General features: G+C 45.5%; 2 protein-coding genes across 2 annotated transcripts in view; one reads left to right on the forward strand and one right to left on the reverse strand.

The window, feature by feature from the left end:
* The window catches only part of BMP6 (bone morphogenetic protein 6), a 154,133-nt gene extending 152,576 nt beyond the window's left edge, over positions 1 to 1,557 (forward strand). The window contains exon 7 of the mRNA XM_003950711.6: positions 28 to 1,557. Coding sequence (XP_003950760.3) covers positions 28 to 177 — 150 coding nt within the window. The 3' untranslated portion in view covers positions 178 to 1,557. The remainder of the gene's footprint in view (positions 1 to 27) is intronic.
* TXNDC5 (thioredoxin domain containing 5) overlaps positions 1,356 to 12,471 on the reverse strand; it is a 29,287-nt gene continuing 18,171 nt past the window's right edge. The window contains exons 5-10 of the mRNA XM_016954874.4: positions 11,417 to 11,532; positions 9,296 to 9,382; positions 8,494 to 8,637; positions 5,747 to 5,829; positions 4,178 to 4,307; positions 1,356 to 3,087 (exon numbers count right to left, since the gene is read on the reverse strand). Of these exons, the coding sequence (XP_016810363.1) occupies positions 2,965 to 3,087; positions 4,178 to 4,307; positions 5,747 to 5,829; positions 8,494 to 8,637; positions 9,296 to 9,382; positions 11,417 to 11,532 (683 nt within the window). The 3' untranslated portion in view covers positions 1,356 to 2,964. The remainder of the gene's footprint in view (positions 3,088 to 4,177; positions 4,308 to 5,746; positions 5,830 to 8,493; positions 8,638 to 9,295; positions 9,383 to 11,416; positions 11,533 to 12,471) is intronic.

A 12,471-nucleotide genomic window follows, 5' to 3' on the forward strand; every position in this document is an offset into this window, starting at 1 on the left:
ACCTTCTCCCCTTCTGTTTTGGAACAGGTTCACCTTATGAACCCCGAGTATGTCCCCAAACCGTGCTGTGCGCCAACTAAGCTAAATGCCATCTCGGTTCTTTACTTTGATGACAACTCCAATGTCATTCTGAAAAAATACAGGAATATGGTTGTAAGAGCTTGTGGATGCCACTAACTCGAAACCAGATGCTGGGGACACACATTCTGCCTTGGATTCCTAGATTACATCTGCCTTAAAAAACACGGAAGCACAGTTGGAGGTGGGACGATGAGACTTTGAAACTATCTCATGCCAGTGCCTTATTACCCAAGAAGATTTTAAAGGACCTCATTAATAATTTGCTCACTTGGTAAATGACGTGAGTAGTTGTTGGTCTGTAGCAAGCTGAGTTTGGATGTCTGTAGCATAAGGTCTGGTAACTGCAGAAACATAACCGTGAAGCTCTTCCTACCCTCCTCCCCCAAAAACCCACCAAAATTAGTTTTAGCTGTAGATCAAGCTATTTGGGGTGTTTGTTAGTAAATAGGGAAAATAATCTCAAAGGAGTTAAATGTATTCTTGGCTAAAGGGTCAGCTGGTTCAGTACTGTCTATCAAAGGTAGATTTTACAGAGAACAGAAATCGGGGAAGTGGGAGGAACGCCTCTGTGTTCAGGTTTCATTCCCAGAAGTCCACAGGACGCACAGCCCAGGCCACAGCCAGGGCTCCATGGGGCGCCTTTGTCTCAGTCATTGCTGTTGTATGTTCGTGCTGGAGTTTTGTTGGTGTGAAAATACACTTATTTCAGCCAAAACATACCATTTCTACACCTCAATACTCCATTTGCTGTACTCTTTGCTAGTACCAAAAGTAGACTGATTATACTGAGGTGAGGCTACAAGGGGTGTGGTAACCGTGTAACACGTGAAGGCAATGCTCACCTCTTCTTTACCAGAACGGTTCTTTGACCAGCACATTAACTTCTGGACTGCCGGCTCTAGTATCTATTTCAGTAAAGTGGTTCTCTGCCTTTTTACTATACAGCATACCACGCCACAGGGTTAGAACCAACAAAGAAAATAAAATGAGGGTGCCCAGCTTATAAGAATGGTGTTAGGGGGATGAGCATGCTGTTTATGAACGGAAATCATGATTTCCCTTGTACAAAGTGAGGCTCAGATTAAATTTTAGAATATTTTCTAAATGTCTTTTTCACAATCATGTACTGGGAAGGCAATTTCATACTAAACTGATTAAATAATACATTTACAATCTACAACTGTTTGCACTTACAGCTTTTTTTGTAAATATAAACTATAATTTATTGCCTATTTTATATCTGTTTTGCTGTAACATTGAAGGAAAGACCAGACTTTAAAAAAAAAAAGAGTTTATTTAGAAAGTATCATAGTGTAAACAAACAAATTGTACCACTTTGATGTTCTTGGAATACAAGACTCGTGATGCAAAGCTGAAGCCACTCTTGACAGTTGTGCTTCTCTAGGAGGTTGGGTTTTTTTAAAAAAAGAATTATCTGTGAACCATACGTGATTAATAAAGATTTCCTTTAAGGCAGAGGCTGGTCGAGATGCTGCTATCTTCTGCCTCAGACAGTATAAGTAAGTGGTCTTGTTTCTAAGATTCCTACCACCAGTTACTTTGGGCCAAGTATCCACATCCCCTTGCGTATGGGAGGTGGGTGAAGAGTGTTGGATGCAAAGTGGTGGTTATGGGAAGTAGCTCGATGGTAAAAGGACAAACACCTGTCTTAGAGCTTAATCCTGTATGTGCTTATTCCCAAGGGAGATAGTAAAAGTGTTTAATCACAAGGATAGCATGAGTTAGAGGACACTGGCATCAACAGCTGCCACAGCCGTGCACACCAGGGCCAGAGCAGCCCGCTGACATCTGTCTTTGGTCTTGAGATCAAATGCATCCCATTCTTCATACATTAGAAGGTCGACCTCCTTGAAGCAGACCAAGTATAGCAAGCCTCTAAAAGGACTACTGAGAAACAGAATCAGAAACTCTAGAACTCTAGTTAGGGCCCTTCAGCAGGGCTGCAGAGCCTCCCTGGATACCCAGGCCTGGGAAAGCCTGTCTGGTCTTGTCACCCCAGGTGACAAATACAACTGGAATCTTTCAATGAGTTAATGAGATACTGAGAATGAGCCTCGTGGAATTTTCCATGCCTACCCTTTCTAAGGAAGACATCCAACAGTTCATGTGGGCCCTGGCTTCGTGTTAACATGAGGAACTAAAGACATGTTTCACCCCGTGAGAAACAGAAGGATCCCCTGAACAGTAACTGATTTGACAAGTATCGACACATAAAGTTATGGCATCAGCATTCTCTTACTCAGGCACGGTCAGAAGTAACGCTGCTTTCATCACGGCTAACCTCTCACACTGAGAGAAGTATTCACAGAAACAGAAGCTCCAGCAGCGGCCGCGAAGGTATCTTCCAGAGGTGTGGGTTTTTGCATTTCAATCTGCTCCATGCTACGGACCAACCACAGTATTGAGTCAACTGTGACCTTAAGATCAGAGGAACGTCAATACTGCCATAAGGCCACCTTTCCAGAACTCGTGGGCAGGTAAACTATGCTTTGGATGTGCTTTCTTTCACCGAAATCACTCAACTCAGGAGCCACAAATAGTCCAGCAATTTGATTTCCCTCAACGCTATTTTAGTCTCAAAGGAAACCATGTAAATTTCATCAAGAGAAGGTCAAAGGGGATATATCGCCACTGAAAATGTTTACACAGTGACCATGAGTTACACATTTACTTAGAGAAACTTAATAAAGAATCTGTAGAGTGTGTTGGCTTGGAAAACACACACACAAAGAAGATACCTCACGCTTAGTATGTTCTGCTTTCTGAACAGCCACCACTGGGAACCCAGTGGCCTCTGTGGGATTGAACTCCTAAACGCAGGGTGCGGGAGCTGGGCAGGAGAGGTGACTTCCAACTGTGTTCCTAAAGTTCGTCTTTCGCTTGGCCCAGGACAAAGCGGTGTAACGAGTCAAGGTCTCTGCCTCCACTGTGCTCACTGACTTTCTTCCCTCCTCGGAAAAGCAATAACGTGGGGTAGCCTCGTACCTTAAAACAAAAAAGAAAAAAGTTTGCAAACCAGCGGTCCAGATCACATGCAAATTGCTTCCTAAATAAAACCAGATACACTCCTACCGTTGTGGCTGGAAAATTCTGTGGCTAATTTTTAAAGGTGTATATTCCATTAAAACAGGAGCAGACTACTGTTTAGAAAGCAAAGCCGTGGGGCTGTGTGTTCACTTCTGAATTCAAAATGACATCATTAAAGATCAGCCTCAAAGGAACGACTTTACCCTAAAGCAGACCCTTTCAGTCTTTACTGTGCACACGATCACCTGCGGATCTGCTGAAGATGCAGATTTGGATTGAGCAGGCCTGGGAGTCTGCATTTCCAACGACCTCCCTGGCGATGCCCTGGTGGTCTGCAGACCAGACCATGAGAGCAAGATCCTCTTGAGGATACATTTTTCAGTGGCAACTCGTTTCTAAGAATTTTAGGGCACAAAAAACAACTGGTATCTTTTAATGATAAGGAAACTATGTCTGGGTTACGTCTATTCTCCATCTAAAAGGCTCCAAAAGTGTCTGAATAACAAAGAAGAAAAAAAATGACAAATCTTCCAGGCCATCAGACTGTGCTAACAGCTTGGAATGAAGAAACTAGTTAACCCAAGCACAGGACCGACTTGCTGGCATGGCCCTTTCAGAAAGGAGGTTATGTTGAAATGATTCTTAGATTCAGCCACTGCATTTTATAATGCTGGCTTACGTGTGAAAAATGAGCGACTCGGGTATTTATGGCAAAGGCTACAGACCACTGGTCAATCATCAAGAGTCGCGGTGTGGGAAGCCCCACAGTCTATGGCGTGGGGTCTGTTACTTCACGGCCTTGTTACTCAGACAGCAAGGCCTGAAAACCTGCACTGAAACATGGATACTAACTACAAAGCGGGCGGAGAAGAAGAATGCCTTCCCTTTGAGAGAGGATCTCTTTTGCTTCTCCAAACAACTCAAAGGGACATAAAAACCACATTGTTGAGAAGATGAGAGCAGAGTGAGTTATCGTGGTTGAGGCACAGTTCCCTTGGGATCTGCCCCCATACTGAGAGCTCCCATAAGCATCCATCCAAGTACCCACCGAATACTTGCTGCAGATATTCCGTTCAGCAGTGCAGTCTACTTCGGCGATCTTGACCCCCGCCAGACCAGGGAATTCCTTTTTAGAGAGTTCCTCCCAAGTAGGAGCCAGAGTCTTACAATGACCACACCTAAGACGAGAAAAATGGCAGCTTCGTTGAAATCCTGGGTCGAGATCATTCACCTACACTCTGCTGCCAAGACAAGCTCTGTTTCTTCTGTATGGGACAGTCAACAATTGCCTAGAAATTTGTAAAATACCAAATTCTCCCACTGGGTGCACATTAACTCTTCCTCCTCCTATCCCAAACGAAGAACCCAAAAGTTGATCCAAGGTAGACTTTCAGATAACGTGACAGAAGCAGGCCAGTCTGAAAACAAGTTGAGATTCTGAGACCATTTCCATGCCATGGTGAACTGTGCTAACTGGTTTATGAAAGCACAGGAGCAGAGGAACAGGGAACAGGGCAGATGCCACACAATTTCTAAAAGGTCACTTGAATGCCAAAGACATTTTAGATTTGATTGCTTATGGTCTCACAATTTCAAAACCATTTTAAGGCCTCCTTGGTACTTCAGCGATGTGGGGTGAGCATCAAGGCCATGATTAAGTTTGGTTCAAACCCTCCCTTCTACCCGACTCCGTTCCCTTGTCTCTTCTGACCCCCTCCTGCCGTATGGATGGCTCCCCTTCAGCCAAAGGGGATCCTCTTTTTTGATACTTGATCTGTGAAGCTTTAGGTTTTTAAATGTTGCAAATGATTTGAAAGGCATTGCTATGGTTCGTTCAAGTCCTGTGCTTATTAACTTTTTACCCCTATGGTTAGTTTCTCAGGAACATGTGGAGTGTAACAAACAAGAAAAGTGACGCCTTTATCATGTTTAGATAAACAATCTACTGTTGTCCTAACACTCTGCTTTTCCAAATGGATTGTTTTATTTGTGAAGACAAAAAGTTACTCCCATTTTTCAGCTGAGGGAACTGGGGTTCAAAGGAATTAAAGGACATCCAAGTTTACTATACAGTCATTCACGGTAAGTCTTAGAACCAAGGTTGTCTGGATCTCACACTACCTGCAATCCATTTCTGCTCTGGTCTCCAAGACCATGTGGCATGCAGGTTCAGGAAACTGCGTAGCATACTGAATGGCTCTAACAGACTCTACTGGATTTCTCTACAAAAGAAATCCGAGTACTTAAAAGAACCGAGGAGCAAAGCTACATCATGACACTCATTGTTTAGCCAAAAAAAAAAAAAAAAAGCCATCTATTTGGAAAAGTGCAGATACCACAAAACTGAATATGGCCATCATAATTTGCCTCCATTTTTATGTTTTCTCCAAAGTTGATATAACTTTAGCCTCATTCTCCATATATAATTAAGGCCATTGAAGTTTAAAATATTTGAATATAGGAGCATGATAACGGTTCCTTATTTCCTACAACATGACCTACATATAAATGTAACATGTGCCCAACATTGAGTCTGGAGGGGTGGCAGATGAGCTGAAAAACATGATGTGACTTAGTACACATGGACAAAGTAGTTTCTAATTAAACAGCCACTTACCATGGAGCATAAAACTTGATGAAGGTTATTCCTTCTGCAATGGTGTCATCGAAGTTATTTTCAGTGAGTGCCAACACAGTGCCCTTCAAGGGAGGAAAAAGCCACAGTTCAAGTACATCCCTTAAAGTTGAGCAGGGCCATGCTTTGGGATTGCAGATACACGAATCAGTAATTTTTTAAACATGCAGTTATGTAGGCTCCAAGGTCACACAGAAATACCTACACAATCTGCATTTCATAGGCTACACACAAAGGGAGGCTGGCAGCCTCTGAAGGGCAGAGAGATCAATGCAAGTCCCTGGGTCCCAAGCCTGGGAGATGTGGTGAGGAGGTGGCTGGACACTGTACAGGGGGTGAAGGTGGGGAGGGGGACTGTCTTTTGGGGATGAGGCAGGTTGAAAACTCTCCAGGGCGCTGTGGTGTGGACCAGGCAGCCCTGGGTGTCCGACACTTGAGTCTGCACCTCTAAGCCTGGAGTCTCCAGGATACCCACTGAAGTCTCATCCTCAGCCGCTTTTCTCACTGGCCACCCTATTCTCCTAGCACCCTTTGTGACATCCTCTCTATGCAACAGAAAGAACCTAGTTACAATAGCAAAGGCAATGATACGTGTTTTACATTGAACATAAAAATGGAAAGCAGCCTGTTCTAAGTCAATGTGAAAAACGCTGATGGAAGCTCTGGCTGGAGAATTTAAGGGAAAGGTGCTACATGGTAGTCTGCTTTAAAGCCATTCTCCCTTGACAGTTCTTTACAGAATGACGTCTATGTGTTTCTCCAAAAATGGATCTGCGATTCTCTCCTGAGAGCAGGAATGGGATGATTTATCACGTGGCTAAGTGTACCAGGGCTGCTCCATCTGAGTCTGGCATCGAGTAACATGTCAGTGACGGAGGCCAAGGGGGCCATTGTGGAACACTACCATCTTTATGTCCAGAAACATGACGCCACACGCACTGAAAAGACCCACTTCATGGTGGAAAACTGCATTATAAATAGAAATGGTGCTGTGATGAAAACATCCATGGTATATAATTATACTCAATTTGGGATGACCTTTGTAACCACCAGGACACATACACTCCTCTAACATATATGGTCCTAACAACTACAAAATCAGCTGTTTACTTCTTCAACCAAAACATCAACTTTTAAACAACACTCAGGCCATCCCCAACCTACAAGAGTCCAACTAGGGACAGGGTTGTAGGGGTGAGGAGGCCCGGTGTGGCCCCACCAGGGAGGAGGGGTTGGTGGCTCCACTGGTTTTTCCAAATCCAAACTCCTGGCCTTCAGGCATGACTTCTACCTGAAGAGGATGACACGGGCACTCTCGTCCAGTGCAGACCTCCTGCCGCAGCCCCAGGCTCATGGTTGGAACTGCCACTGGACACTGCCACCTACACAGCCGAAAACCTTGAAGATCAACACCTTGAAAACCAAGCTCATCCCTTTCCTCGAGCTCTGGCCCCGCCCCTGTGCTGGGTACCATCCTCCACCAGATATGCAGGAATCAGACTCGCCTCGGACCCTCCCTCCCTCTCCTCTGCGCTGCACAGCGGCTGGACTCCTTATGCTGGCTTTCTCCTCCTCGCCATCGCACAGTCACGGCTGCAGCATGAGGGAACTCATCATCTTTAAAGGCCTAATAGAGCAGCTTCCCACCTCCAGCACACGTGCATGCTGGTCATTTTCCTACAACTCCAATCTGCACAGAGCCTCCGTGGGCTCCCTGTCAATATGGGATACAGTTCATAATCCTTGGCCAGCTGCCCACAGCCTCTCAACTCCAGCTCCTCTCTCACTCTCAGGGATCCTACACCACACCCTGACCTGTCTCCCACTGTGTTCCCCCAGCCCCAGCTCTGGCCCTGCAGAAATGCCGGCTGATTCTCGGGTTGTGCCTCTCCTGGTGCAGCCCCTCAGTGGCAGCCCTGCCCAGCCTATCTGTCCAGCACAGATCCCGTCAATCAGCTCCTTAGGGACACTTCTTGCCCATTTGCCCCCACTTCTCTCTAGCAGCCAAGCCCTGCACACATTTCTGCCCCAGCCCCCTGCCATTGGCTTGTGTGTCTTCTCACCATTTGCCTCAGAGACCTGTATGCTTCAGAGGCAGGAAACCGGTCTTATTTTTATTTCCTGGTGGCCTAGAACAGTGCCTGTGACATAACAAGGGCTTGATAAAGCAGAACAAACGAATCTAAAACCTCCTGCTACCTGAGTGAAGGAAGGAAACCCCTCAGTGCATCAGGACTGCCTAGGCAGGTTACAGCTACAGTCACTGGCCTGATCGCTGCGGATGCCCTCTTGGCTACAGGTCTTCTAGGGGCCTTTACAACGGGTAAAGGAAAATGCCCGGAGCAAGGTCAGGAATAGAATCAGGGCCCCGGGGCCAGCAGCCAAGATTTCATAGCAGAAACATGCCCAGCATAGTCATTCTTTAAAATGAATGAAGCGGAAAGGAAGGATTCTCTAGAGATTTTTGACACCAAATATTGTCTTGGGATTTGTCTCACATCCATTTCATGTTTTCAAAAGGAAAGCTTTTGTTTGCATTCGCCCCTGAAAGCATGTGAAAGTCGATGAAAAATACGTGTTGAAAACGCAACTGGAGCCAACCATCAGATGACTGTGTCCCCAAACTGTCATTTTGTCCAAAGCATTTGAGGAGGCCTCTGAGGGTGGGGAGGTGGGGGGCCGGGGGCCACGGGCCACTTATGGGGATCCCGACTCCAGCAGGCACCCACCTTGTCAGCCTCGGGCTCAGCTGCCAGCACCGGGGCCTCTGAGGGCGTGACGGTCTCCGTCGCTCCAGTCGCTGTGCGCTGCAGCTGCGACTCCACGTACTCCCTCAGTGACTCCAAATCCCGCTTTCCCTTGTACTGATCCACCTGGCCGAGACACGGGCACGCTGCTGAGTGAGTCCACTGAGGTGTTCTGAATCACTTAAGCCTTCCTGCAACCCCTGCTTGCCCGGGTCAGAGCTCCCAGATGTCTTAGCGGTGGTGCAAAGTCTGCACGTTCATATTTAGATGGGAATGTAGAGAGGATAACTGAATGCCTCGGCTTTGGTGAGAGAACTGTACAGGCCCCTCTTCCCTCCACAGGGTTACACATCATAGAAGTCTGGGGCAGAGGCCTGCCAGCGAGCTGTTGTGCTGATGGGGAACTCTGAGCTGCTGACCATCGGCCAGAGAAGGAGGGAGGGAGGCAGAACCAGACCAAGTGCAAGCCTTAGCTCTGTTCAAAGGCCTGAAGGTTTGTGTTTACGACCAGAGCACAGTTACCCTGTGACTGTAAGATCTGGGTTATTCTAGTGATAACCTGGGCCACTGAAATGTTTCAAGGTAGTATAACAAATGAATTCATCTCCACAACCCAAATCTTATCAATTAAGAGAAAGACGTTTGTTTCATTATACACATTTCTCCAAACCAGTGCCCTAACAATCAAGATTGGCAATTCACTGTGCCCATTAAACCACTCAGTAGCTCAGCCTGATGGGGTTAAGAGATGAAGAATTCTCAGTACTAAGAAGTGCAGACGTACCTTTTTCCCATCTCGGAACCAGAGAAGAGTGGGATAGCCACGAACCTGGTTTCCGGAGCAGAGTTCATAGTGCTGTGTACAATCAACCTGAGAATAAAAGCAGATCAACTTCCCAGTCAGTTTCTTCATGAACCTTCTTGCTAATGGGGCTACTGGACACTTTGTACGTTACAAATATTCTTTTCAAAATCCACATTCTGTAGCAACTCTGCCAGCAAGGTGCAGTTTTTGAAAAGAATGTTCCTGAAAGCTATGCTAAAACATACCTGAGCTAAATGGAGTAAAGGAAAGACTTTAGAGGCAAGATTTATTGTATTAATAGCTCAGTTAAACATGCCGGTTTTTAGGAAGCAACATTTTAACTCGAGCAAGTAAAGTCAGCACCTGGTAGCTGGAGTCAGGGCCCTGGCTTGATATTTGGTGGTGGTGGGAGAGGGGTTAGCCTGGCTGTCGGTGACTGGGACCCAGACCAGTTCACATGCCAGCTTAGAATTTACTCTCATGCTGAAGCTTAGAGGGTTTTAAAATCAACAGGGAGCAAGAAGTGAATTTTAAACAGGAGTAGTTGGTATATAATAAAGGTAAGACTGCAAAGATGTCAAGATTATAATCCGTCCTTAATTTTATAAACTTAATTTACCAACAAGCACAGCTCTTCAAGCTTTTTCTTTCATTTAAATCTCATAAAGCTGCTGCTTGCCCAACATTTTCATGAAACATCTTGTTCTAAGTCATTGCTTTCTTTTTTATTTTCTACCAGCACTAAAATAGGCAGGACTAAGTTGTTACTCACTATGTCAGCAAACGGGGGTAAAAATACTATTTCAACACCTAAGACCCGTCAGAGAGCAGCTAAGGTGCGGAACGGAAGTACAAGAGGCCTCAGCCCAAGGTCGGGAGAGGACAAGCATTTTTAAGGGTCCAGTGTAACCCAGCCACATGTGCCAGGGATGAAGGGCTTCAGCATGGTCACCTAGGCTTGTGTCTGCTCACGCCTGGGTCTGCTAGGATCCTCTATGGATATAAACCTAAAAGAATCTCCCATAAAATTTCATACAATAATTAAGTAAGGATACAAGGAATGGGGTAAGACAGTAGACAAGATTATAATTACTTCCCCAAAATGTTCAATAAATATAAACTGATAATAACATGTATAATTAGTATATATTATCGTAAGCGTTTAAGAGGCAACAGTGAAATATCCATTTAACTGACAACAAAAGTGATTACAATTTACTAAGCATCTGCCCCATGCTAAGCATCACACTAAGCAGTGTACTTTCATCTGCCCAGACACCACACAGTAGATCTTAGCTCAGTTTTGCAAAGGGGGAGACCGAGGCGTGGAGAGGTTTTGCCCAAGGTCAGCCAGCCAGGTCTACCCAACCCCCAAGTTTACGCTTTTGACCATCTCACCATCCCAAGTAGATCATCCTGTTAACCATCATTCAGTCCTAGACACGCAGCATTACTTTTGGATACAAATCAGCCCCATGGCAAGGTAGAAAAATGAGATTTTTAAGAAAGGAAATCTATGCATGGTGTCTGGTGGGTGCTGGAAAGTGGACAAGAATAAAAGTGATGTCCCTGGAGCTACACTGGATATTTCCAGAAAATCCAGTTACACAGAAGTTGTCAGACACCACTCTTGGCTTCTCTGTATAAAGTAGGAAATGCTGGAAAGAATCCCAGGCACAGTGCAAACTGAGGGAGGGTCTTCTGCGTGCCTGGGGGAGCACAGAGCCAGGGTCCTTTTAGAGAGAGCTCTTGGGTGAGGTCGAACGTGGACGGTCTCCAAGTTCGTCCAGTGAACATTCTACAAGGCTCTACCCCATCTCTTTGCAGAACGGGCTCTGGGGCTGCCAATTCAGATTTGGCCATCTCTTCAAAATAAACAAAGCAGCCGAGGCCATAATTTATCTCTAGGCTGTGGAAAAGCCAGCAAAACTCAAAATCAGACTGCCATCTGTGAAGGTGAAATGAATTATCAAGTGGCACACTAAATGGAATTAATAAATCAAGTTTGCGACTTTGCACACAGAATGAATAATGGGCCACTCTGCTAATTAATCCAGCCCAAAGCAGTCCATTTCCAGTTTAATAAGGGCTTTCACTCACCTTGCCAATCTTGACAGTTTCGGAATGTTCAAGGCCCAGAGCCAGCTGCTCCCAGGTTGGAGCCAGGGCTTTGCAGTGACCACACCACGGAGCGAAGAACTTGATAAAGTGGTCGCCTGGAGTGGAGAGCCAAGGCAGAGACGGGGGAAAGAGGAACTGTAATTTATGTCAGACCTCACTAGAGAGTTAATTGAAGAATCAGATCTTTGTCCTGCTTAGCAAATCTTAGTTCGGCATGAGCACTTTAATTGGTACAAAGGGACTCCATCAAATGTGTTTCTGTTCATGAGTTCATAACAATACTCAAAACCAAATTTGTCATCTTTGATGGACAATCAGCAATCAACTCATTATTTGGAAAACTGTAATAAAAGGAAAGAATCAGGCATTTCTCCCACCTCTCCTATATGCACTGTACCGCTGAATAACCAGGTGATAAATGAGGGTGAGTTTCTCTTGGTTAAAAAATGAAGGGACGCTTGAATGAGTCTCGGCACTTGGCAGCCCTAAGGAATGAATGGGCCCAGGCCCTGCCTGTCATGGTCGCCCACATCCCAGAGAGAGACAACCGGACGTTCTGTGCCCCCACCAGCTATGAGGTCTTCCTATGCCCCCAAAAAACATCACACTGAAACTGATTTTGTCCCCAGACCCAACTACCAATTTCCAGGAAACAGAGAAATCAGGGAAACATGTAGACCACACTACGGGGACACAATTAGCAAAGTCTGGACCACGGGGAGCTCTACAGGTCAAACCACCTGTGTCTTCAGCAAGAAAGATAAAGAGATGTCTGGAGAACATGCAGGTCAAAAGAGCCTTAAAAGATATATAAACACATACACATATAAAACTATAGTGCTCAGGAATGTGCACTTCAGTGCACATAAAGGAGTTGATATGGTTTGGCTGTGTCCCCACCCAAATCTCATCTTGAATTCCCACATGTTGTGGGAAGGGCCAGGTAGGAGGTAACTGAGTCACGGGGACAGGTCTTTCCCATGCTGGTCTCATGATAGTGAATAAATCTTATGAGACCCGATGGTTTTAAAAAC

Source organism: Pan troglodytes, chromosome 5 (genome assembly GCF_028858775.2).
Source record: "Pan troglodytes isolate AG18354 chromosome 5, NHGRI_mPanTro3-v2.0_pri, whole genome shotgun sequence".
Classification (NCBI taxonomy): domain Eukaryota; kingdom Metazoa; phylum Chordata; class Mammalia; order Primates; family Hominidae; genus Pan; species Pan troglodytes.